The 27,815-nt window shown below is 42.3% G+C and overlaps 1 protein-coding gene across 1 annotated transcript in view; it reads right to left on the bottom strand.

The window, feature by feature from the left end:
* Positions 1–9,818: 9,818 nt before the first annotated feature.
* The window catches only part of TFCP2L1 (transcription factor CP2-like 1), a gene marked incomplete at its 5' end in the record, with an annotated part of 31,885 nt that continues 13,888 nt past the window's right edge, over positions 9,819–27,815 (bottom strand). The window contains 13 exons of the mRNA XM_009573737.1: positions 9,819–10,156; positions 10,610–10,661; positions 12,727–12,869; positions 13,883–13,983; positions 14,655–14,745; positions 15,643–15,736; positions 15,832–15,880; positions 17,304–17,395; positions 19,141–19,251; positions 20,439–20,591; positions 21,190–21,296; positions 21,576–21,681; positions 23,096–23,172. Coding sequence (XP_009572032.1) covers positions 10,119–10,156; positions 10,610–10,661; positions 12,727–12,869; positions 13,883–13,983; positions 14,655–14,745; positions 15,643–15,736; positions 15,832–15,880; positions 17,304–17,395; positions 19,141–19,251; positions 20,439–20,591; positions 21,190–21,296; positions 21,576–21,681; positions 23,096–23,172 — 1,214 coding nt within the window. The remainder of the gene's footprint in view (positions 10,157–10,609; positions 10,662–12,726; positions 12,870–13,882; positions 13,984–14,654; positions 14,746–15,642; positions 15,737–15,831; positions 15,881–17,303; positions 17,396–19,140; positions 19,252–20,438; positions 20,592–21,189; positions 21,297–21,575; positions 21,682–23,095; positions 23,173–27,815) is intronic.

A 27,815-nucleotide genomic window follows, 5' to 3' on the forward strand; every position in this document is an offset into this window, starting at 1 on the left:
TGGCCTTGGCCCATCGATCCAGCCTGTAATAGCGTCTGTGGTTGTCAGTTATTTGGGGGAAGATAGGAGTAAAGCAGTAGCATCCAAACAATTAACATCATTTCTGATGTTAATTTTAACTACACAGCAGTGAACCAAATTTTCTGATGACAAACCAGAAACCCAACCATAAATGACCTACTTTAAATATGAGGAGCCACTAGTCCTTAAAAAAGTGCCCAAAGATGAGACTCTGGGGGGCAATCCCACCGCTCACTTTCAGCCATCACTTAAGGCTAGTATCATGAAATACCCTGTATCATCCATGGAGAGACAGAGTGTCCTCTAGAAACCAGTAAGAACAACAGCCTAACTCCCTTTATCCAGGCACCCAAGCCAAGTAGTGAAGGCTGGTAGTGCAGAACCCTGCTCCCCACCTTCATCACAAAATTTGTGGACTCACTTTGTTGCTTTAAACAATCACGGAGAGAGGTGTTCTCCAGAGCAGGCTGTCAGTAGGTTGCATTTCTGAGCAAGGTGTTCAGGAGGTGGACATGCATTTAAACCAGCAACATGGCTGCGTGCATATTTGTTTGGGAACAGTCGCTCCTGTTCTATAAACGTGGCAAGGATGCTGCAAAGCCATCAGCAGGGACTGGCAGAGCCAGAAGGGAGCCAAAACTTTTGAAAAAGCAAAGCAGAATGCCTCTCCTTTTTTGTCCCACTAATTACTTCAACAATCACCAAATTTATCCCCATGTTCTCACTTGGACTTTATTTCTTTCAGGCCACGCATGTGACGGTAAACAACTATGGCTGCTCAAGAAACAAAAGTGGTGGCCACATAGGCACCGCCATGAAATGAGGTAAATCTGTTGGAAAAGGGAAACTGTGGGCGGTTCTGGAATAATTTTGCCCGGGACAATGTTCTTTGTCCTCAGGACAGCTGTGCCGAAGCACGCACTTGGCTTAATGTATGTGGCCTCCATGCTTTTGTGCTGAGCTGTCCTTTTCTGGGCTGCTCTGGCCACGCAGCCTCAGCCGCGTTTTTCTTTCTGCATAAAGTCATGTGCTCATTTTTTACTCAACTTTTCCCTAATTTTACTACCACAGGTTGAATTATTAGGTGATGTCACAGAGATCTTAATTTGCAAAGTGGTGCCAACCATCCAGAAACTCTTTCTTCTGCGAGATGCTAAGCTTTGAAAATGCTTTCAAAGAAATTCCTCCTATTGTTGCACTTCCTCCGGTCTATCCAACATAGTATTTCTAACATTCCTCTTCTCTAAAGCATAGTCTTAACTTCAGCATTTAACAAATTTCCACCTTGGAAAATGACTTCTCAGTCACTAATGTGCTTGGCTTATTTTGGATTCCTGCTAATCAATCTTTTTTCCAGCTCTATCATACTTGCATGACTTAATATCAGCGAAATCAGAACTGAGGCTTTTCTAGGCTGCAAAAAGGATAGCAGCACTGTTTGCAACAGTCAAAACTAGAAGATTTTAGGATTAAAAAAATACATAGCAAAAGAAAATGTATTTTCATAATGAGCAGCACTTTTAACATATCTATCAGGGACCCTCAGAGGAAAAAGGACAAATCAGGGGCCTGTGCCTCCACATCCACAGCAGGGAGCAGGCAGATGCCAGTTTACACGTCCCAGCACAAGGACATAGGTGATCTGGCACTCCAAGGTCACGCATCACCTGGGGGTGGACTTTATCCAGGGTGGTAGTATACCATCTTTTACTGTTTCATTTTGTTTTATTTAAAACATTATTTTCTTCCAGCTTTCTCTTTGTTGTCCTTGCTCAACAAGCTCCAAGGTGGATTTTGTTTGCTGCTGCAACTTACCAGCATAGCGTAATATTGGGTGTAGAGCCTGATTCGCATCACCACTCTCCAAAAAATGGAAGGACGTTTTTTTTTTGTGATGAGCCAAGACAGGCACTACAGCCTGTTGTGCTCTCCTAGGCAGGCTCGTAGCACGTGGCACCTTAGTTCCCTCCTGAAATGTGAGATGTCGGTGCACCCCAAAGCCCAGTGGCTGCCCGGCCCCCCTGGGCCACGCATCTCTGGGGAGCAAAGAAGTCTACGCTCGTCTAAAACTCCAGTTTGATCGGGACAACCAGACTCTGCTGTAATACATTAAAAAAAATTTAAATTATTGCAGTGTCAAATCTTTCCTACCCAGGTAAGCCTCGAAGCATTTACCTTCTTTACAGAAAGAATATGAGGGATGTTATTTCCCTGCCTTCTCCATAGTTGCGACTAATCCTTTTAACTGAAAGACTGCATTGTTTTGTAAATTGGAAAATTAATTTTAAAATGTTTGCTTGTTGTTGAGGATTTAGATGAGATTAGGCCAATGCTTTGCCTAAGCAGCTCCAGTCTTAGGTCTTGGCTCTCCTCACTCATGAAAAGCTCTTTTCAGCTCCTGTCCAGTCTTAATTATGGCTGCTGCTGACTCCTGGGTATGTTCCCTAGGAGGTCTTTTCCTTATAAGCTTCTCTTGGTGTGTTTCCCATAGAAATTAAATTGTGCAGCATTACCCCTTTCCCTGTCTTTGAACCGCTTTTATTAGGCAATTTTAGATAGACAGCCTTCCTTTTTGCATTTACCAACCCCTGCCAGCACCTGGGTCAGGCTTACAGAAGAGGGATAATTTTGCGTGGAGCTCAGTGGGAACCACCTGTGCACGCGATGCTCACACGGCATCCCATGCCTGGGGGGTACAGGGAGGGATTCACCTCCATCCTCCTGAAGGGCCCCAGGGGTGGCCCCTGCGGCTGGCAGGGCTCATACAGCCACCAAGCACTTGCTGCCGATGGTCTCAGGCACTCAGCACCCTCCAGCCAGCCCTGGAGAGCCCAAATGCCAGCCTTGGACCTCTACCTACCAGCATCCTGCCATTACAGCACAACCCGCCCAGCTCCCCTGCTGCTACCTGCAAGTGGACTTGAACCTATGTTGAAGCTGAAGAAGCCGTGTTGAATGCCAGCAGCCCCGTGAGACGTGATGCTTCCTAACCTTGCATGGAGCAGTTGAACACTTCACCGTATCAGGCTTCAGATAGCTTGATTTTTACCTTTGGTGAAACTTTAAGCTAAAAGAAACTAGGGTAGACAGTCCCTTTCCTCTTCTTAGGGATGCTTGAGTCACCAGTAAGGGAAAAATAATAATTTTTCGTCTATCTTCCTCTAGGAACATTGTCTGTGCCCTTATACTTTGCATAAATACAGAGGCACATGCTGCATTTTCTAGTTTTGTGATTCAAATACTTCTTCAGCAAAAGAAAGGAGGCAAAATTGCTCTTGAAGTCAAACGGATCTTGGGAGAAGCTGCTCACTTTCAAGCTTTCAAACTGTCTGCAGTTTGAAATTTGGATTAAGAAGCACCTTTACGTGGTAGTACATCCATTCCCTCTCCTTTGCCTTAATGTGAAGTTTGGCTGCTGGAAGATACTATTTGCAAACTGGGCTCCATCTTCTCCAGCTGGAAGATGACACTGAACATGTATCAATCTCCTGAACATGTATGTTATTAGATCTATGGCTTAACCCTTAGAGGATACTGAAGTGTTTCCAGCTAAACCATTGTGAATGCTCCACGTCCAAACCTCACTGCCTCTTCTCCAGCGTGTGTCCAACAGCTGCTAAATGGGACAGAGCACTGCTACCAGGAAGGACTTTTTGCTCGTCTCTGATGTCACCGAGGACCAGGCTCTGAAACGCCTGCATCCTCTGAGCACTGCAAGACCAAAGCCAGCTGCCATCTAACATAGCTTGTGCTCTCACTGAAGCGTATGCCCATTGTCACGGCTTCTGTAAGAATTAGGCATTTCTCCTCATGCCTTGACCTGGATTAAATACGAACTGGTCACTGCATCGTGCTGCAGAGAAATGAAGTCAGTCCCAACACGAAGAAAACGCTGCAGGACATTTGGCTACAGCTGATGTTCCCTCACCAGCACTTTGCAAACTCTAATCCCACTGATTTTGAGAGGGTGCCCAGCACCTTACAGGTGCACACCAAGCAGGAGCCAATGCCGAGGCTCTCCTGTGCCCATCCACTCCAAGCAAAGCAGAGACGAAACCCGTGCTTCTTACAAACAGGTTTATTTGCATTTTGACTGGAGCACAGATTCTAGATACAGATTTCTTCTGCACAACAGTACAAGAGCCAGTGCAAAATATGCTTTTTTTTATTCATGTACAAAAAAACCCAAAAACCAACAAACGAAAAGACAAAGAGTGTGGCAGTATTTACTCACAACTGGTACGCCTCAGCCTCCAATCGACCCACCTCCACTCACCCTCGCCCGTCACGCCGACTTCGTGGTCAGCATCGCCTGTCTCGAACGGCTGCATTGTCAGTGAAGAGAGGTAACTCCCCTAGCCCTTTGAAAGATAAACACTCACCCCAAGCAAACTGGGACAACAGCAGGCTACTTAAAAAAGTTGGACACACCAGCTGCTCACCAATGCGTCCGCCCACAGGGAGCAGAAGGATTTTGAGGGAATAGCAAAAAAAAAAAAAGGTACAAATCGGAAATGCACAAAAAATTAAGCACCAGCTTAACCCATTTTTTTTTAAACAGAGGCAAGGATGTTAAGATACATCTCCAGTCTGCCTTCTCATATTCACCCACAGTAGTGATGATGAAGGCCAAACAAACACTCCCCACTTGGAGACCCTGTGCTGTCAAACAGTTTATAATCTTAAGAAAATATTTCTATTAGTAGCATAAAGTTAAACCATTTCATAACTGGAGGAGAAAGAGAAGCTACAGACTGAATACAACTAATTCTTTGAGAACAGTCAACAACAAAACCAGAAACAAACAAAAAAAACCTGTCCCAGTCATCCACCAGATGATTGTTAGAATTACAGCCAATGCTTAAGCAATACAACATCGAGCTAGGAAAAGTCATCGTATGGTTGTTCTGCTTAGGGAATAGCTCTTACTAGTTTACAAAGCGTTGGGCAATCTATTTCTCTTTTACTCTAACTAATTTTCTGAAGCTGCAATATAGAACTGCAGTGTTAGTGCAAGAATATGCTCATCTTCACCAAGGCCTGGGATTTATATTGCAGAAATTCATCAAATTTACATCACTCCAAGTGTACCATGTCCAAATCACCTAGAGTCATTATTACGGACTTTTACATTTCTACCCAAGGAATGGCTGGGTTTCAAAGCTTGATCAACCAGAGTCTTTTACAATGAACTGCAATTAAACAAAGCAGAGTACCAGTTAAAGCCAAAGAACACAAGTACTCAGCACATATATGTTTTGATACAGTACGGTATGTATGTGTATATATATACGCATAAATATGTATATGTTACATTATAAGGAGAATGCCATTCAGGACTTCTCAACTGCAAGAATCCTTTTACCACCTGCAAATCTTGAAACTTCAGCCCATTAAATTTCACACCAAGACAATGAGAACGCCAATATTTTCCAGATTGAATTTTAGCCAATTAACCAAGCAGGGCCAGCTGAAAGAATAGGAGCTTTAATTTTAATAACACCAGTTCTGCGTCAGGCAGATGGCACACATTTCTATCACCAGATTATTTGCCCCTTCCCTGCCCTGCAGTTGTGTATCACGGGCATTTCTATGAGTTCTCAGACCATCACCAGAGTCATACTAACTGATCTGTATCAGTTGCCAGTTGCTGCAATTCATGAAATAATTTCAAACAGCCAGTACAGTTCTGAGGAGAACTTAGCGGTACTGGCTGGAGTCATATTGTTTTTAATCAGGTAATGGTTCTGCCTTTTCATCCCCAGCAAGCCCACTTCTGCTTATAGTGGCTGTCACCATACATACAACCTAAGAGCTGGACAGTTTGGGATACCATACTATTCATTGTAATCCTAAAACCCAGAGCTTATAAAGGTCTGCTGTACAAATTTCACATACAGAGCTGAAAAAAGTCTCATTTAAATCACTTCGAGCAGGAGGTTTCATTTGTTACTTTTTAAAAAGAACTAGGAGCAACAAAACAAAAAAGGCAAGAATAAATGTAACAGGCACTTAAGAGCAAAGTAAATGCAAAACCCTTTTGGATATTTAGAGGAGGGGGAGCTACTCATCTCCCTTGCCCTTAGCCTATCTAGAATTTAGACATCTAGCCCAGACTAATCATTTGTGCTTCCTCCAATCTTGAGGAAACAAAAGCTTCCTTCTGGAGGCTATCACATCCTCAAACAGGGCAAATGAGTCTCTCCGGGGATGGCAGACCCTCTGTAACCACCGGGAGAGTCTGAGCAGTTAGCTAGATTACCTGCCACTTACACAGGTGAGACGAGTCTCTCTCTCTCACTCTTCACATAAGCCACTAACATAAATCCTGAAGGCTTTGCTTGGTTCCTGCATGGACAAACTCACCAACTTCAACAGGGCAAGGGTTTGCTTTTGTGTTTTTGGGAGGCAGAGGGGAAGGTTGGTCGACAGTCCAATCTCACACCGGTGTTGCTCCGACCACTTGCACTAGCCGCTCAGCCATGACGGTTCATGGCCAGTTTGCCCACGTACAAGCACCCATTGGTTACGCGGCATCAGGCAACAAGGGCAAAGGGTGCCACACGTTTTCCTAACACCCAGAGATGCATCTCAGTCTACACCTTCCTCAAGGGGGGCAGCGGAGGGGGAGGTGCTGATCTCCTCTCTGCGGTGACCAGCCATAGGACACAAGGAAATGGAATGAAGCTGCATCAGGGCAAGTTCAGATTGGACATTAGGAAAAGGTTCTTCATGTAGAGGATGGTTAGTCACTGGAACACGCTCCCCAGGGAAGTGGTCATGGCACCAAGCCTGTCAGAGTTCAAGGAGCATCTGGACGACACTCTTAGTCATATTGGTTTGTTTTAGGCAGTCCTGCGAGGAGCAGGGAGTTGGACTCAATGATCCTTATGGGTCCCTTCCAACTCGAGATATTCTATGATTCTAAGTTGAAGTAACTCGACATTCTCCTAGACACCAAAGTAGCTGTGCTGCGTCTTCATGGGCGTGTATGTTACTGAGCACAATCCTCCAAATTTCTGCTGGGACTAGAGAGGTTCAACAAGGACTAGAACTACTCTGTCAGGTAAGCGTAGGCCTTACGCACACATTAAAGTTATACAGCTTTACAAACAGGCTAACATAGATACAACAGCAGAGCCCACCTAGTAGACAATATTTATAATCTATGTGATTGTTTAGTCTGGTATACCTTCTCACAGCATGGAAAGGACAACAAGATATATTGTCAAATTCGCCCTCATATCAGTATAAAATTATTTTATTTTTAAAAAATTAAATATAACAAGGCCCTAACGGAGAGTTATTTTTGTTCAAAATTAATCAAGCAAGTGCTACTGAAACACTATGAGTTTTCCATATAATTTCTTATGGGCAATATTTGTTTTTTAAACAATCGAGAACAAGTTGGGTTTTTTTTAAATAAGCAAACAGTTCTCGGTCCTTAACTCCGGCAGCAAAGCTACCTCTTTCCTTTCTTCACACTGCTGTGTTTCAGTATGTCTGTGTCCCCTGAATTACAGGGCTACCACAGGTAAGTGGCTACAGTACCGGCTATACTCCTGGCAACTCCAAGGTCTTTTTTAAATCCTTCTCATCAGGTCAGATTCACCTCTCTGAGTTTCATGCCAACAACAGCCACACCAGATATTAGGCCAGTATTACAAAACAGGATGAAAAAGCACAGCCAACGTACATCTTCGAAAGTACTTTCCACAAGATAAGCCAAACAGCTCTTGATACGCACGGGCACGTTGGTCCCACGTACTGACAAACACAGCTAGAATTTATTCCCCTGTTTTGGAAAGCAGCTGTAACTGTGTGACCACAACCTGGATGCATCAGTGCCCAGTGCCGGGGGCTCCCCAGCTGCCCCCTCCATGCGCACGGCAGTGCAGAGCAGCCTGCAGAACACAGGCACCAAGGCAGGGTCGAGCTTGACATGGCCTCACCTTCCTCTCAAAAAGATGACGTTTCCCATCCTTCACAAAGGCATATCTTCCCCCAAAGCTCCCCCCAGCTGTCTGACCTTCCTCACTCCAAGAGACCATATACAACTTTCTCACCTACACAACCTGGTCCTCAACCAAGAAGCCTCAAGCTCCTTCACTTCAGGGGGAGGAATCGCCATGTCCCAAAGCCTGGGCATCCTTTTTTAGAGAAATGCTACAATTCATGGTGCATCTAGGACAGCCAGTTGAGCAAGATCGTGCCTAAGTAGGCAATGTTACTCAATTAGCTGAGTTGGCTGAAGGTTTTCCCATTGTAACACGATTTTTCTATTCTAGTATTATTTTTGGTGTAAAAAAAATCAGTGGGGATGGGTGGGTTTTTTTGCGCAAAACTTGATGCTTTTAATGAAAAAAAGGTTGCTTTTCTCAATATTTTGCTGTTTATTTCTGTTGGGAAAACTTGAAACACATCGTTTTTGTCAGGAAAATATCAGTCCGTGTCTGTCCGAATTCCTCCAAGTGTCAGCTGGGAGCTGTAATTCATGGGCTCCATGTCCCCCTGCTTCCCAGAAGGCTGGGCTCCTGGGCACCCCTCCAGCCTTCATGACGCATTCCCCCTTTGACTAACCCATGGTAAGAGCATCATGGGATCTCATCCAAAGAGCTGGGCCCCAGGGGAGACATGGCGCACAAGGCACTTGAATGGTAATTTCTGAGGTCTGCAACAGTAGCTCAAACCGATGCTGCTTTAAGGGCCAAATGGATCTAATTAAATGTTTCCATTTCAAAAGGCTAGAACATTTTATTCAGCGTTTTCCAGCTGACAGTTTCTCATTTTTTGAAAAATTTCCATTCCAGGAAAATTTTTGGTATTTCAGCTTTCCATCTTAATTCAGGATGAAATTAAATGTTCAAGTATCAGAATTTGATGCTATATGGACATTCCGTTTGGGAAACAGCCTTACTAATTAGCTGTCAAAAGTGAAATGACTCCATGCATGCAAGAAGGGTGTGATCCAGTTTGCCTTTGACATCAGTGGAAGCCACTTTTTCAGTTTAGTGGAGCCTGGATGGCATCCCAAAAGACCAAGGGAGGGTGGAGTTGGCCATAGTTGCAGATATTGGAAACAGGAGTCAAGAGTGAAAATAGCAAGAATGTAAGAAGCAGCAACTAAGATGATCCCTTACCTGGATTCAATCAAAACTCAGTTTTACTTCCTTTAGTGAGTAACAGGAGGAAAAATCATTAAGATTATAAAACCTAATTCCCAGTTACAGTAAAGATAGCAGTTAATCAACGCTTTGTAGAGTAGAATAAATCCACAGTATGAATTTGTCATGAGCTCTATAACTTTCAATGGTTCAAAACATTTCCTCAGAAAACCTTCATATACTCCATTCAAGGAGACTACTCTAAAGCTAAAGATGTAATATGGTACTGAACTTCTTGCCTCAGGTTGCCTGTCCTCCCTCAAATCTCGCAAAATTGTCCTGTTGGATTGGTATTACAGGAGCTCTGTCAGGACAGACTAAGGTCTCTGGATCTTGAGCACATCTACAGGTGGAAAGCAGCTAAGTGCGGGCTTCCAGGGTTGACACTCTGGGTGAGGACTGGGCACCAAATCCATCCTCTGCATTGCCCAAACTGTTTCTAGATTTAGCCCCAAGCCTTCCACCTCGAAGAGTAAAAGAAGAGCCCCAAGAAGCCTATGTCCATCAGCAACAGGGTGTGCGTTGAAAGCAAGAGAGCACTCAGAACAGTAAATAAATCACTTCACCCAACCATGAGGGGTCTAGAGAATTGGTTTTTGTTTATCTTTCATTTCCCTTTAGTACAAGACAGATGTTTCTAAGTAATAAGCAGAAATCTCAGCAATTTTTAAGACCGAAGAGGAAGGGAGGGAGGAAGAAACATGTACAAGCTTTGAGGATGTTCTCAGCTCCAGCTTCAAAAAAAACAAAAACAAAACCACACACCACCAAAAATGTATATCTGTAAAAGCAAGTTTTTCCTTAAGCTGTTTGGTAATTCTTAGTTCATAGGAGCATTTTATCCAGAAGGTTCTTCATGTTTCCAGGCTAGGTTGTAGCAATCTCAGTGAGGCACTAAATTTTAGGCTGTTAAAGTCTTTCTGTGCAGCACGGTCATTTTAAAATGATGTGGTAGCCATCATTGCTTTCAGCTGTAACAAAGAAATGCAAAGCATTTTTTCATTGCTTTTAGAAAACAGCACAGATACAGAACTCCAGATTTTCTTCTTAGGTAGTTTGCAATAGTTTGTACTCTTGTTTCACAACCCATTCATGAAAATCAGTGTTGAACATCTAGGTCAAAGCATTTATATAAAAAAATACAACATACCAACTGTCATCTTTTATCATTTTACTAGAAGGTTTTCTGCTCATTTAAGTCAGTGGTATCAATGGATTTATGAAAGTTCTATAACAGTGTAACTGAGAGGAAAGCATAGATCAATCAGTCTATCATAGTGTAAGTTGATGCAACACCTTTACTTACACTAATTTAGATTACTTATCTTTTCAGGGTGACAGCATCAAGTTTGTGATAACGTTTAGTGCAATTGAGAGGAGAAATTATTTTTAGAACTACATGTAATAGCGGCAGCAATACATACCTTTTAATGTGCTGATAACAAAACATGATTCATCTTGGAAGTTTTGCACCATCTGAAGGGCAGAAGGAAAAAAGCCAACACAAAATATTTTTAGCAATTTAAGTTTCTTTCAGTGCCAGTATAGAATTTAGAGGAGAGTTATCAAACAACATTTGGTATCTAGTCCCACACAGTCCTGAGTAACCCTGCCCATAAGATTATTAAAATACATGACTGATTAATTAAGGTCCTTGCAGCTGCTAATGTGCTTAAGAAAAGCTTATACTAAAGTGCTTGCCTGGAACTGATCTGGCTTGTTCAGCATTTTACCATCCCCTTTGCAACTCTTGATCCTGCAAGTTTTTATACCACTCCAGTTAGTCTATTAAAGACCGTGCTCTTAATTGCCTTCAATGAAGCTATACTAGTTTAGACTGGATGAAGACAGTCCCTCTCCTACAATCTGGCAATGGTAACACACACATACATCCAGCTGAACCATGAAGCTTCGTTGAGCTTATATGAGCATCTGGGATAATATCTAGAGGTGGTCAGCCCTGAGAAACAGACTCCTTGCTGAATATAAAGGAATATTGTTACTACAAAGCCATCTCAGCAGTGTCCACCTGGTTATTTTGACCAGACATTAGTATAGATGCTGTGCTTGCAGGAATCATTTACCTGTTTGTATTTTGTTGAGGCACAGGAATCTTAATGAAACTGCTATGAGAGACAAGGCAGATCATGGTAAGCAAGATCAGTATCTAAAGCGATTTGAGTTATTCATAAGAAACAACTAGATTTTCAGAACACGTGCAGGTTCTAGTGAGGCCTCTCTAAAGAGGCGAGTTAAGAGATTCAGCTGACAGAAATGCTCATTTAAGCTTCATCCTTAGTCAATGCTTCCTCCCATCTTAGAGTAGCTGTGTGGGACAGAGGAGGTGAATTACCTTCAAGAGGTGTCTCGTACAGTTGGAGCAGATGCTGGACACCTAACTTCAGGAGGGAGGTGACCAGAACCTCTCTGATCAGCTCAGAAAATCCAGCTTTAAGCAAAAGCCTTCTCCTACCTATTGAATATCATTCAAGTAGAGCACTTTCCAGCTGTAAGTTCTCACACCAAATATCCTTTTCATCTTAGACTAATCTCCCTATTCTCTTTTGGGTTTAACATCCACCCCCTGCTCCTGCAAATCAAACTTCACTGGCCAGTCTGTGTGTCTGTGCCTAATGATGCATGAAGTACATTCATATAGTGCCTCACTCTTGCCACTATAGTACTAGAACAAGAAAAAAATTATAAAAAAAGCAATAGACGTTGTTAATAATTGACTTAAATAAATACTTAAAGCCTTATACCCAACATGGTTCAGGCAATTCCCCTACCAAGAGTTGCCTCCGAGCACTTTACATCCATAAAGCATCAAGGTTTCAGATTTAATCAGGCTGAAATAGCAAGGAGACTTTAGGAATAAGCATTACAGCCTTCAATTTAGGCTCCAGTTGAGACCTATGCTCTGCTTCATTTGTTTTAACAATGTTTCTTATAAATGAAGCTCCTTAAGTGATTCTGGTGCATGAATGAGTAGGTAATTTAGTGGGGGGAAAAGAGGAAGAAGGGCAACTCACTATTAACCTGCAAGTTAATGGAATGGACTAAATTAAGCCATCATATAATGGGACACAAACAGCTAGCAGAGGTCCATGAAATTATAGTGTGCACTTACACAGCACCGTCTCTGACCCAGTGGCTGTAATCACTGGCCAAGATGTAAGACTAATTGCCCTAAAGATTTTCAAACTTGCCTTCTTTAGGAAACTTTCCTATTCAATTTTAAAGGTTCTTACTTTAGATCCTTACTTCAGAATTTGTTTAAGTAGCCAACATGAAAAGGAAATGACTGATTTTGTTGTGTTTTGTTTTCAAAAAAAAAAGCTCTTTTACAAAGCAAAGATCTTAAAACCACACCAAAATCAATGTTATGCATGATTTGCTGTAAGTATTTGCTTTAACTTGTTGGGATTAGTAACCTTGCAAAGCTTCCTTGAAGATTCATTCCATAATTTAAAAGGTCATTCTAACTTCAGGAAGTCAGACAACTGTTACAGCTCTGACAGAGTTTGCATTAACCCCTTACCTCATTGCTCACTAATACATGGATCCCTGTGGGTCCCTGCCGATAGATTCGATTTATCTGCTGTGGAGAAATGCTGTACAAGTTTGCAATCTTCTCGATTAATTCCAGTGTGGTCAATTCTTCCAAGAAGATTGCATGATATACTGCAACAAGTTGAAAGCAATTACAGAATTACAGAGTAATTATAGAATAGCAGCTACAGATAACACCAAGATGCTCAATACCAACAACCAAATAGGTTTAAGATCAAGGTTCAAACCTCGATGGTAGATAAACAAGCTTAGTACCTTTAAAGCAGCCCCCAAATATCCAGCTTGATGATTTGTAGAAAAATACCCAGTATTTGGATGCAGCGGGAAAATAAATCACACATCACTTTTGCCCAGAGGAAAACACAGGGACTAGTGACAATGTGTATCATGGGGCACTAAAAAAACCCTCTCATAAAGATGCTAATATTGTTGGATAATCTACTTTTACTTTGACATTTTAAAGTAAATCCAACTAAATAGTAAAACACATGATATGATGTTACACAAAAGTAGTATTTTATTAGATGTTATCCCACTGACCCCATAGGCACAAACTAAAGACTACAATATGTCAAATAACTGTAGATGACAGTATTCCTTTTTAAATCCAAGCCAAATGGTAGAAACAAGGAGGTAGAAAAGCCGTGCCTGGTTAATGCTATGTGCAAGAACTGAGGACAATCTCTATTCTCATTTGATTGTACATCATGTCATGAGGGATAGTTAAGAGCCATGAGCCCCCAAAAGCTTCAAGCTTCCAAGAATTAGAACCTCACTTTAAGACGTACCAACCTTCCATTTCCCAGAATATTTTCAAACAAGCCATAGTCTAAAGCAAATTGTGGATGGGAAGGTAGTTTTTAATGCTATGGTCCCTACTAAGAATTGAATAGAGACCTTGCTGTGGCATTCTGCAGATAGCTTGTAAGTTGGGCCCGTTTCCCAGGCAGACAGTACCAGCTGGAATCCGTAGCCCTGAAACTAACCAAAGTGTCAGAACTGGGATAAACAGGACCCCTTTAAACACGCAGGAAGGACACCAAGCTGTCCCACGCAGGAGCTCAGGCAGAAAGCAGCATTCTCACCAGATAAGTGTTTTACAAAACCCATACACAGAAACTTACCACAAAGACTGCCATCTCCATTTTCTCGTTTTTGGTGGAGATGGGACCTGTTTTGCTCTGGTTCTTGACAGACATAAATTGTCATCTTGGGCCTTACATTTCTATGGATTATTAAAAAACAGTAGTGAGTTATTTAGTAGATCTAAAATTGTTCCAGTCAGCTAGCAAACACAGAGATGGAATCATTCAGGCTGTGCATAAATAACCAACTAAGGGATAGCCTTGATGCTGGTGACTAGATGTCTTAGGAGGTCTAGTAAGAACCCCCTGGGAGATGGTGGTACAGTGCAAAGCATCTTAATCTCTTCAAGATCAGATAAGAATAAACAGTTTTCAGCACTTCCCAGCAGCTCATCATACCTGCCTTTACTGATTTGAATCCTGCCCAGCTGGAGAATTTATGTTATTGCCATATAAGTAAGTTTAAGAGTCATTTGAGGCTCCAGGGGTTGGTGGGTTGGTTTGTTGTTTGTTACCTGTGATGGAGATGCAACACAGGGTATTGTAGGCTGTGACTCATATGAAGTGGATGGAAGCTATCAACTAGTAGCAAATAAACCACTGGAGATCCATTTATGATGCTTCATTTCGGCAACATTTCTGAGCTTTCCTTGGATTTGAATACCATTGTGATCTCCAGCCTCTAAGATGACCTCTCTGAAGTGTTAAAAGGAGGTCTAAATGCTACAGCTCCAGGATTAACTTCTAGTTAACACTGAAATTATCAAGGGATGCTGCCATAACAAAAAAATAGGAAGGAAGACGTACAAACCTTCCTTTGATTGCATTAAAGAGCCGAATTCCATCAGCAGGCCCACAGATTTGAACAAAATCTTCTTTGGACATCTTCAGTAAGTCAGCACCTACATATTTCAAATTGATTTTTTTTCAGAAGTTAAGCAAATCTTAGCTTCCAAATTGTGTGTATGGGCAGCAGAAAAGGGCAGGGGGAGAGAATCCACAAAGCTAAATCAGACAGATTTGCCTAGAGAAGTTGCAAATTCAGAGAGGTGTACGCTGCAAATCAATCATTATGAAACAGAGAGCTAGAAGCTGCAAAAAGAGCAGTGCTGCACTGGAAGATATTCTAGCCAACTCAGAGACAAGCTAGATATTTAACATTGGCCATTAAATGGCCCAATTTTCTCTAACTGCCAGGTTCACCACGTTGTTTAATCATGTTGCAAGTCAGAGAGAGGCTCCTCAAGGTTTCAACATCTTTAACGATTCCCACTTCCGCTACCCTACTGCTGTGTACAACTACCTAATGGGAGGGTACAGTGAAGATGGAGCTGCAGATGGAGCCAGACTCTTCTCAAAGGTGCACAGGGACAGGATGAGAGGCAGCAGACAGAAGATGGAAGATGGGAAACACTGATTACGTATAAGGAAAAACTTTCTCCCTGTGAGAGTAGTCAAGTATTTGAAGAGGTTGCTTAGAGAGATTGTGGAATTTCCAACCTTGGAGATACTCAAACGCAACTGCACAAGGCCCTGGACTTGCTTCAAGCCGGGGGGTTGCACCTAACGAACTCAAAAAGTCCCTTCCATCTTAACTTATTCTCTTCCATCTTAACTTATGCTATATTTCTACAAACTGTTTTGGCAAATGCTAACTAATCTAGAACAAAAGAACAAACACACTGGATCAGACCAGTGATCCCATCAACGGTGGCCAGCAGCAGATGCTATTGATATGACGCATGAGCTGCACTTACAAAAGAGAATAAAGACAAAATAATTGGACTGTTTAAACTCACCCGAAAAACTTGAGAAGAGTCTACAGAATGGAGAGAACCTATTACGATGAAGCCACTGCTGGGCATCTTGAATAGAAGCAGAAGGAAGGAGATGCTACATTGCAAAAAGAATAAGAGGTCTTGAAATGAACTGTTCACCAGTGTCCTAAAAAAGAAAAGCACCACATTAACATGATCTCAAGTACTTACATCATTGCTGGGAGGCAGGAGCTCCACTTGGTGGGTTGGAGAACTGTTGCTAAAAAAAATTATATAAGGTTGGAAGAGAAAAAAAAAAAACATTATTTTAAATTTTACATTGCATTGTCCATCCTCTTCCCCCTCCTCCATTTGACTCAACTGTCACAAGCTACATACCAACTTTGCTTTTTTCTCTATCAGATTTTAAAAAAGGTGTCCAAAATCTGGACCAAGAAAAAAAAAAAAAACAAAACAAAAAACTCTACTTGAGCCTTTTGTTGGTCAGTTGAGGTCCTGTTCAACACTGAGAGGAAAATTCAGTTCTGACCTCATTCAAGCTTTTCCATACAGGTGACTCACTAATGTGACGCCATCTAAGCAAGGAAGTTGTGACCTACTAGTGTGTCTGAACTGAAACATTCTACGAGCCAGAGATCCCCTAACTAAATCCACTCTCTAATAATGATTCTTTGCAAAAATTTAATAAAGAACCTTGTAATTCAAACCTGGTGTTATTTTAAACATAGTACACTTCAATTTAACTATATTAGACAAAACCACATTTCTACTAAACCCTCCCAAAACATAGACAGGACTTTTACACATCAAGAATTTTCCCAGAGAATTAATAATCTACCACTGGAAGAAAATGCTCAACAGATCTCTCTGCTAACACCAATTTTTGTCATTTCAGTGTTTGTCCTTATTAATAGGTTGAGGTTGCTCATTGAAAATTTGTGATACAACATCAATTAATTAATGAGCTGTGCGGGAAGGTGACAAGGCTGTAGAGTCCTAGAGGAGGAAAGAAAGGCCTATGCCAAATTCCTAGGGGAAAATATATTGCAGGGAGGACTCAGAAGTACCGAGGGACCGTGCTGTGTATTTCTGTCATCAGCTATCATCTTGGGTGTTTCAGGACCACTAAAACTGCTTCTTTATGACAGCTGTATCAATGAATTAAACATGTCTCCTGTTAATCCTTTGTTCTAGAATGGCTTCTCAGAACCCAGACTGTTTTGCTCCAGACAGAATTTCTTTAAATCCCATTCAACTGGGAATTCAGCACCCCAAACCACCTCAAGACAGAAAGGAAGGAAGAAATACCAACTCTGAAGAGGTGCTGAAGGCTGAAAGCCTCTAACACTCTTGTCAGAAGATACTGGGAATTGCTGGTACAGGACATGGTGTGTTCTCTGACGTCTACAGAAGAGCAAGAGAGGAAATTCACGGCAGAAATTGCCCTGTGGTCCTCTGATGCTCACCTCCCATAAGCAGTGAACATACAAACAGTAGTCTGCATTACAGGGAATTCCTGGCTGGAAGATCTTAAAAGTCTTTGCGGGAAATATTTTCCCCTTTCTAGGAAGGGTGGTCCTTGACCTCTTCTTCCAGGGTATGAAATGCATGGACACACAAAACACATGCACACAGAGGCTACCATATCAACAGGAAAGATAAAGCATTTATGTGTTACATACCCATCTCCAAGGTTGAAGCTGTTGGGAGAACTGTTGTAGCTTGGAGACGGAGCATTGTTCATTTGATAAGGCACATCTGGCCAGGGAGAGCACTGTTGGAAGAAAGGCAGCGGGGATACTTTCATAAGGATGGAAATAAAGGATTCGATTCTCCTCTCCTACCACGTTCATGCTGTTGCCACGCCACTAACTTCAGCTCATCACTCCTGCTGGGAGGAGGAGACGGGCCATGGATTTTCTACGCCGCTCTCCAAGCGGGCTGTCAGGGGGCCAGATTGATTCCAGTTGTGCATTCCACATTTCTCCCATTTCACAAAGCCTGTCCCCAAATAACACTGGGCCAAAGTGTGCACAGCTGTAAGTCAGAGCAACGCCAGTAAGTCAACTCAGACTGAAGGCAGCAACGATACAGAAATACCCCTGGTCTCAATTATAAACCCCTAATTAAATCCAGGCAAGAGTGACAAATACGCTCCAGTGGCATTGCTTCAGGTTTATACCAGTGAAAGAGCAGAATTTGAACCAGCCTGTTAAAACCCCTGGCTATTAGTCGAAGAGCTTGAGTTATAAATGGGTATTACAGGGAGAAAATTTAAGATAGACAGACAGACACAAAGCTACTAAAAGTCTTCCCAAATATAGGTCAAACTCCATATTCTATTACAGTAGTGTAAAACCAGAGTAACCCAGATAGAATTGGTGACTCTGTTCTGAATTTAAGCCACTGTAATCAGCAGGAGAAATCTACCCCTGTGGAACCCCCCGCCATCTAGAGCTCAAGGAAACGCTCTGTAGTATCCTTGTTTGCAATGATAAAAAGAAGACAAGCATAGCTTTGGAGTTTTATCATCTCCACAAATACGAGCAAATATTTTATCATCTCCACAAGCACTAGCAAATATTTAACTCTTTGGCAAGCCACATTTCCCCACGCAATATGTCAAAGTGCATCAGAGCTCATAGGAAGAGTTTGGGATCTGCCAACTCAGTAGAATTAGGTCTCTGTACACAAGAACTTCGTTAACAACCACCACGTTGAATTAGAAAACATGTTGGTCGGTCCTGGCAACTTGAGGAAAATTGAGTGGGAGGGACTGGGTCTCATAAACAGGAAGTTTATTTAAATTACGAAAAACCCCTCATTTTTAGAAGTCCAGCAAGCCACTACAAAAAAACAAGAACTAAATCAAACAACAAAATATTCCCATAGGGAGACAGAACAGCACTTTTAAACCACTGTCTTGAGTCCTGTTGCTTAGTAATTCTGCAGCCTGGGGTAAGCTTATATATACACATCTTAGTAATGGCAGGGAGGGGTAGAAACACATACATCTCTATACCAGATGCATCAGAATGTAAGACATTCAAGGTATTCCTAGAGTGCAAGCCAGAATCTTCTGAGATCTAGTATGTAATAGTAGCCTCATAGGCACATTCACAGAAAAACAGATTAATAATTTAATCAGACAGCCTATTCATCTGTTCAAGTGCCCCATCTCCAACATGAGCTTTTGCCAGACAGTTCTGAAGAAAGTACCTCATACAAGTGGCATCTAAGTGCCATGACAAGTGCCCAGGAGCACGGCAGAAGATAGAGAAAACACTTCTTTTAAAGCTAAGGGTTGGTTTATACCCTGAAACATAAGAAACTTTGGCATCTTTTATAAACTTCAACAGTGAGAGACATTTTATAATTCCACTCAGGCCTCAATTTCAGTCAGATCTGGGCATACGTGTCTCCACAAGACAATCTCCAAGGCTCAGTTAGACTGCATTTTCTCTCAAATCTATCTCCCAACATGCTGAAGTAGTATGACACGTGTCTAAAATGCTTTACCTCTGTGAGAATAGTTGTCTCATAGGAAGGCTGATACTTCTCCTTCTCTTGGGTGGTCTTCTTCTCCATTTTTTCCCTGTCAGTCTTCTGTTTTCTGTCTGCTCCTTTAGGCTATAAGCACAAGCACAAGCTTTCCCTTATGCCAAGCATTACAAATTTGGAGACAGAGGCCAAAAGATTTTTTTTCTAATCTGTTCACAAAAGTCTCCTTAAGATTTATGGGGACTCTACATATGGAACAAGATCAGATCTGCATTTTCTAGACAAAAAAATTAGTCAAGCACCTCTACTGTTTCTATAACATCCCCCATTAATGCATATTGCAATTCCAAAATAGGCTGACCACAGTCCTGAGATTTGATACCAACTATTTCAGACCATGAGCCCGATGAGTTATGCACTTCGACTGGTATTTGTACCATCTCTCCAGGAACAAGAAAGACACTGCTCATAGGAGCAAGACTGGAGCAGCAGATCCCTTGAGAAAACAGGCTTATGAAAAGCTTGTTGTTAAGTGACTACAGGTCTGCCATGCCCAAATTAGGAGCTTCAGAGATGAACAGAATCATCTTTCTCTCTTCCAGGTAGCATAGAAAGGAATGCTGCAACCAGCAAAGGGTATTTAAGATCTCCAAGTTACACTCTCACTGTTCATGGAGGATTAAATCAAGGAAACTGGAGATGCCCATACTGTCTTGATTGCCTAGGAGCACCAAAATACCGTAGATACCCTGAATATCATCAGTGTAATATGTTGATTCAAAATGACTTAAACCAGTAGCCTCAATATTCCCAAGAAACTGGACCATATTTTGTATAGTTTGCAATACACATCATCTTCAGGACACAAACTAATGAGGGGCAATGCCTTCTAGAGGCTACTTGTCTATATTCCACAGAAATTTATTTTGTGCACTGATGCCTCTCCAATGGGTTTTCATTCCAACCAGTCGAGGTTTGAGTTGTTGGGGGATTTATTATTATTATTATTATTATTATTATTATTATTTCCACACAACACAGATCTCAGTATTTATATAGTGTTCAAGGCACAATGGACCGGCATAAGTCTTGGTGCGGCACTTGGGTCACTTGAATTTAACCGGAATTGCTGTGTAGCAGCTCAGGGCTTATATCACTTCGTGTGCAAGAGTCCTGTTTAAGATCTTAAGCATAACCAGTTAAAAGTCTGTTCTTTTACCCCCCTATTTGCATCACTCCTACACAATTTAAAAACTGTGCATGTTCCTGTGTCTTTGTCTAATCCAGTTGATGACAAAGCTAAAACCACCTCATACCTTGAACACTTTGATCTGGCAGCTTGCAGAATGCAAGTGTTCTGTGTATTCACCATTTTCATTCTGCTTAAAGGTGTCGATTTGCACCCGGAAGGGCACCCCTTTCTCTCCTCCATGTTTCCGTGGAGTAAATTCTGTGCTGATGCAATGTACCTGGCAAAACAAAAGCTGTGCTCATCTCTGGAGACAGTTGGAAGCTGTGCAAATCTGAATTTCAGACTCCCTGAACTTGCAGGGTGCCTGAACACGAGGTTTTGGTTCCTGCCGAGAAACTAAGAGAGGCAGAAGAGTTCAAAATGTTCCTCAGGACAAAACAATTAGAAGAACAAGGAGCCCGGAGAGAAACAGGGCATCAGGAAAAGCATCCTTTGATTTAAGTAAATCCCACATACAGATTAAAAACAGACAGTTGGCGTTTGGGATGAGAAACACTCATGAAAGAGGAAAGCAAGCAAAACTAACAGGTTGTGAAGTTTCCTCCAGACAAAACCCATGCTTAGAAAGCAACATCCTTTTTTTTTTAAAAAAAAAAAGAAAATCCTAGCTGTAGCGGATAGCAGATAATACTCCAAAGCTAGCAAGTAGCTAGCAAGTTGGTTTACCAAGTATCCTACAAATTAATTATACGTGATTGTTGCTTGAGTTTGTATATTATGATTATCTCTTCTTCATGTCCTGGCTACTTTAACTCTCCAGGTCTTCGTAAAATCTCACCATTGTATTTACCACAGGAATATCACTTCTCTCTTACCTGAATGAATGCTGAGGCTCTCTTTGATGGATCCCACAGAAATTCAACAGTGTTCAACTGGGTTGGGCTAGCCCTGGGATCCAAGATACCAACTGACAGCGGAATATCTGTAGAAGAAAACCCCTAAAATTTTAAAAATATTAAATTGAACAAGAGAAAGCATTTCCATACAATTACAAGATGCATGTGAAAAGCCAAGCCACCAATGATATATCTATTTGGGACCTATAGTGCTAGATCTCCTTCCCACCCAAAGACATACAGGATTCTCTACTATCCTAGGAGAGTAGGATATAAAAAACCTAAACACACATGCAAACACGCCATACATCATTCAGCACCTCGCTTCCAAACACTGCACAGGAACCATAATGAAATAGTCTCACCTATATCAAGTATGCGGTCCCCAGGCCGACTCCACCTCCAGCCCTCGAGCTGCTGATGCTCTGTGTACTGCAGGCGTCGATCATGGAAAACTACACGAATAATGCTCTGTTAAGAAAAGATGGCAAGATGAACAACGTGATCCAAAGGCCCTTCTCTTGAGATGACTTTGGTTTTCCAGTATAGAAGCAAAAGCTGATCTGTTATGTTTCTCACCCCCATTCATGAAGAGAGCAGAGGGTCCACCTAAGAGACCCATCACCATGTTTATGAAATTCCTAAGGGACCCCTGAGTGAGCGAGCAACACACTTTCCCCTTCACATGTCTACACTGCGTAATGCAGCTCTGTACAGCTTTCTGGGATTAGGTCTGGAAGCACTATAGCAATGCCCACCTAATCTTAGGTGTCATGTCATGTGAACATCACTATACTGCCTCCACACCCAAAATGGCTCACATGGGGGTAATATGTAATGTGGCTGTACCATCCCCCAACCCCAGTATATCCCACTCTGACTAGCAAAAGTGAAAGCCAGCTCACCTGGGAGAAAAAAAGGCTGGAATAAGAGCAATCCCCAGGGCAGACAAGTCCGAACTACCCCTAACTAATATATCCTTTTGTATATTGAGAGTGCTATGCTAGCATGAGTCAATGACTCCTTACTTCCCAGTTTCTCAAGTCCATGCTCCTGCTGGGGACTTCTGTATCAAACGGGAGTGAGCATTTTTTGCCAATGAACCTGAGAAATGCCCAAATCAAACCCTGACTCTAAGAAGCAAGCAAGCCACAGTGGGAACGCCTGCAAAATTGGAATCCCAATCCACATGCCTCCTGAAATGGGCCAAAAGACAAACAGGGAACTGCCTAAACTTGGACAACATTTGAAATCCAAATTTTGCAATGAGTCCACACTTCTCAAAAGAAATCCTGAGGCAGAACAGCCAAGAATTTGGGAGAGGAAGGCTTGAAGGTTGGATCCGGATCCAAGGTTGGAACCAAGATCCGGACCCAAGTTCTTGAATTTGAACTGTTTTGGGAGGTAGGAAACGACAAAAAAAATCCCCAGAACCAAACCACCAAGTTCTGTAAGTTCATAATCATGCCCATTACCAAAGTAAACTGGAGCTATGCAGAACCTGCATGGCAGAACAATGTAAGCACCGGGGTCCTCCATTTGACATGTAACAACCCAGGCATGTTGCTGGGGTTAAGAAGGGAGACAAGTCTGCCTCTCAGCAGTTTTGACCATGTTCACCTCTGAACTTTGGGATTCCCCTGAACCCAATATTCACAGTGAAACTCTAGGGTCATGATCACAAACAGAATAAAGGTTCCCCTGAAGCCCTGTAAAGCCAAGCTGCATAGTCCCATGAAACTAGCACTCAACAACTCCATCAGCCCTGCTCCCATTAAAAACAATGGCAAAGTATTTTCCATTGTCTCAGTGTGAGCAAGGTCAGGCCCTTCATTAGAGGCTGTATGTAGTAGCAGGAAGAAAAGAAATCTATATTTCTCCTTACCTTTACATATTTTGTGTTTAAATCTTGAAACTCTCCCAATTTCCTATTCTCAAGTAGACGGATTTCATAAGACTGACCTAGAGTTTAAGGAAACATTTCCAAGGTGTTTAATATGTTGTAGCAATGAGAGAGTCATGCTGGCATTTACGTGGCTAATAAAGCATACGTTTGATCAGGGAAAGCTCATTTTTGGTAACATAATGCATTTGCCCCCAGTAATCGAGTAGGCACTAAAGTACAGCAGAAATCTGAGGTGAAGGTTTGTCTTTTGGCAGCTAAAAGCTCTCAGTTAGGGCATCGATCACAGTCTGTCTCCCAGGGCTGCTACAGTTTTCTGGTCACCCTTCAGAAAGTCACCGAGGTGTTCGAGGCAGTTGTCCCCCCCGTGTCAGTGGCTGTAACAGCACTGCCTTCATCTGTCCCTTCTGCTGAAGCAATGGTTGTGTGAAGAGCTGCTGGCACCACAAGTCTAGGCACTATTCTGCAATGGATAGCAACCTGGGCGAAATCTCTCCTTCTTCAGAGAGCAGTCAGGTCTGTAAGGTGTTTTGGTGAACCAGAAATACAAGATTTGTTCCATAAAGCCTTGAATGTGGCTGCCCAGGGCATAAATACTCCTTCAGACGCGCGTGTGGAAGCAGCAATGGGTATTACAGGATGTGCAAGGACCAGTTCCAGGAAGGGAATTCAGACTCCAGCACCCCACCACCACCCTCAGCATAAGGAATTTAGCCAGTTCAGTAGAATTTAGCTAACTGGTTTACGAAATAACATCTCCCTCCAAGGCTGACAGTAGACAAAGGAGACTGATGTCCCAATACCTTAAGAACAAATGGCTAAGACAGCTCAAAAGCTCATTGTATAGGACCAACTCTGTACAATAAACCTACCGCTGGTACAGAGGCAGGATGGGATCATTAGGATTCATGGAGTGTATGTATACCTTATAGCTAGTTTTTCTTGTTCATCTTGCTATCCTCCCTTTTACTGAAAAAAGTACAACTACGACAAGGCAGGCACCAAGAAGGAGATTAGTTTGGGTTTTCTGGTTCAACCAGTATCTCCTCAGAACTGGCCCTGCAGAAAACTGCAGGGCAGATATACCTCCCTCTAAGCAGTTGCTACCAGCAGAGACAAAAACTGCTACATTTCTGGATCTGGATCTAGAAATAGAAGACTTATGACAGATGTGCCAGGAGGGCACCGCATTTCAGGCAGATTCCCTTTGGGAATCCCAGCTCGTCCGGTTGCCTGCGTGAGTACGGACTGTATCACTAGAGCACAGGGATAATTGTGCTTATTCAGCTGGCTGGCTGGGGGGGGAAAAAAAAAAAAAAAAGCACAAGAGAGGCCATATTGAAGCCCCAAATGTTTGCACAACACTCCTGCTGATGTCAACAGGAGTTCTGCAAACAGGAAATGACCCTTGAAGCCAGCAAGTGGCCCAGGGCATGGGGAGAGGGGAGAATAAACCATATGAAGTACCAAATTAAGCACTGGAAACATGCATAGATCTTAACCCATCTCTTTGCGCCTATGTAAACCAAAATAACAAGTGACCTTCCTTTGAAGATTGCTGGACAACAAAAGTAGATTTTGTAAACCACAGTCCTGAAATTGAGGTCTTTCACACTTTAACTCAAGTGACTTTCTGATGTTCCCACTGATACACGTTAATATTGTTTACTTGGCAACTTTTAGAGAGATTACACATCTCCCTACATAATCAATATTGTTGCATTAGCATAAAAAAGGTCAGGCTCAGGTTCACAAAATTGGTTTTCTATGTTGTATCTGCGTATATGTTGTACATGTGTATCTATGTTGTATGAGGTACTTGGCTGCTTGATGGCTCAAGTTCAGGGATAGATTTCACCAGCTGTAGAGTGATACCATTCATCGCCTCAAACGAATTTACACAGCCAAGCATCTCTTGCACTTACAATTCATTCCCATGCAAATATGAGGCTAATTAATCATTACAGAAAATTAATTTAGTATTTGAGACCATGAGCATCCAAGAGAGATTAAAATACATGTATGACTGTACTCAAGATGAGGTAACAGGGACAGAGAAATTACGTGGCATGAGCTGTGCTATAAAGGAAAGCAACGGTAGAACCAGAAGCACTGCCAGCCGTTCAGGGAGTATCTCAGGAACGAGCAGGTTTTTGGGAGACCTTTATGCACTGATACACTCCTACTCTTTGGTCGGCCTGATCTGCTTATTTGTAGTTCCAATGAGACAAAAGAAAATAATGGGCATAAAAACATCAGCCATGTTCCCTTCAATCTAGCATCAAGCACTCAAAAACTCTGCAGCATGCGTCTTCCGACCACTTGCACGGGATAGGAACACCACTGCAACCTGGCAGACAGCAGGCACCGCACATCTCCTGACAGGAGTGATTCAGCTTGGATGGAGTTAGAAATAGATTCTGCCCACTGGTAAAAAAGAAACGGTAGCGGAGACAGAGTTAATATTAAATGGAAAGCCAAAGAGGAAATAAAATGCTTTGATGAAAGATATATGGGTCATCTGATGTAAGCCCTGGAACTCAGTTTACGCCATGAAAAACCTCAATCAAGATGGTATTTTATGCTAACTGCTTTCCCCTTGACCTCTGAATGTTTAACTCCAGCTACTACACAGAACTATTACCAAAACAAGACTGCTCCCAGCCAAGCTTCATAAACATGCAGTTTATTTCCCTCTCTGTGGAATTCTATCAGTAAGAATTTGGTCCTAATTCCTCACAATTCCATTATATATAAATGTTTTGGTATTGATTTTGAAAAATTCATTCTCCCTACATCTTATTCCAGCAAATATATTGCTTTGTGGCTAGTGGTACCCATAATTTATTGGTATAGCATGGACAGGTTTCAGATGCTTGTACTTTTATAGCACCAAACTCCTTGGATTATATTTTTTCCTTGAAAAATACCTTCCAAACCTTGTTTACCCTATGTTTTCCATCATCACTACCAGCAAAACTCCTGAAATGGCGAATTACAATCTCAGCCCTGCAATTAGACAAATTGCAGGGAAAAAAACCCAAAACTAAAGAATCAGTACTTGGATGCTGGAAAACAGGATCCCTTTGTAAAATGAAGCCAATAATAGCGACCTAAACCTGAAGAAAGCTGAACTCCCCCTGGCGTCAAAGAGAGCGAAGAAGTCACTCAAGGCTCTGGTACACAGATCATCTATGAATCCTGCATCGCTGACTCATCAGCACTAGCAGGCATAGACTGCAATTTTCTGCTAAAACTAAATCAGTAACAGATCACTCTTACTCAGGTGCCTAAATCTGTAAAGAAACGTGGCTGCAAGTGTGATTAAAACAAACAGTATTCCCAGTTCCCAAGACAGACTGCAACTAGCTAAGCCCAAAACAGACAGCTGAAAGATAGAGTTCCCCTATACTGAGTTTTTCCATCTGTCTCAGATGGAAATACAGATTAATACAGGTTAGACTACATCTTTCCAAGGCAACACTTGGTGGTAAAGCTGGAGACAGGGACAGAGGGTACCGATGCTGAGACACTGCAATGATTTGACTGAATGGTCTGAGCTTGACCAGGGCAGTATCTGGTTCTCAGCTGAGAAGGGTGTAACATCCACCGGGCTCAGATGGAAGCAAGAGCCTGAAGAAAACATCCGTGACAATGGAGAGCAGCGATGGCAGTTTCACAGCAGTCCCCCTTCACCAGGATGATATTCAACATTGCTGAACGTTAGTCTTAAAGCCAGTGCTAAAGGCCAGCAACTTGCTGAAACCCTTTTCCTTCCATGCTCTCAACATTGGCCATAGCTGCACCACCACAGGCAACATAGGTTCAAGATAACTTCAAAGCTGGTGACCAGCCTGGCCTCTGGTCATGTTGTAATACTGGACACAACCATACAAGGGCACCTAAAGCATCTCTATCACTCCTTGAAATGAAGAATACATTTTGCAAGCAAACCCCCAGTCTAGCTGAGGCCGAAGCAGCCTCCTGCCTGCCTGCGCGACACGGTGCTCCCCTCACACAGGGCTTGCCACAGCCCTTCTTCCCTACCTCAGGCAGGGAACAGAACGGTAATAAATATTTGGAAAACCACATTAAATTCCTGAGATGCAATTTGTCTCTTCAGCTTTACTGAAAGCTTCAGGGGCACCAGTAAAAACCGGGGCGGGTGATGATACACTGTAATTTGTATTTTGAACAGACATTCCCTGAGCAACAGCAAATTTATGCAATCTCCTCCTAGGCTAGAGTTTGAGCAACTCTGCTTTACAAACAAGAGTAGTATCCAGCAAAGTAGTAACCACCCAGGTCCAGAGAGTTCCTGCCTGGTGATTCATAAAGCAATTGCATCTACCTTAAAGAGGATTTACAGACTGTTTACTTTTTAAACTTTTATTGTCTTTGGTAATTAGCGCACATTAAATGCAGGCATGACCACTTAGTCTGGGGACAAAAGAACTGAAAGTCAACAATTTGCTACGGATGAAAAATAATTTAGTTTAACGTGGGAACGCTTTCACATGCTCAAAAGGTACAAGCTGTAACAGTTTAGCTGATTTCCAGCGCTGGAATTTAGTCAGCCATCAGGAATTCTAGGCAACTTCTGATTATAGAAGATTATCATTATTTCAAGCTCAAAGTTACATTTTGTTCAGAGATTATTTGCTACACAACCACAATATCCTGCTTGCCTTTTTTTGTAACA

Source organism: Fulmarus glacialis, unplaced genomic scaffold (assembly GCF_000690835.1).
Source record: "Fulmarus glacialis isolate BGI_N327 unplaced genomic scaffold, ASM69083v1 scaffold3673, whole genome shotgun sequence".
NCBI lineage: Eukaryota > Metazoa > Chordata > Aves > Procellariiformes > Procellariidae > Fulmarus > Fulmarus glacialis.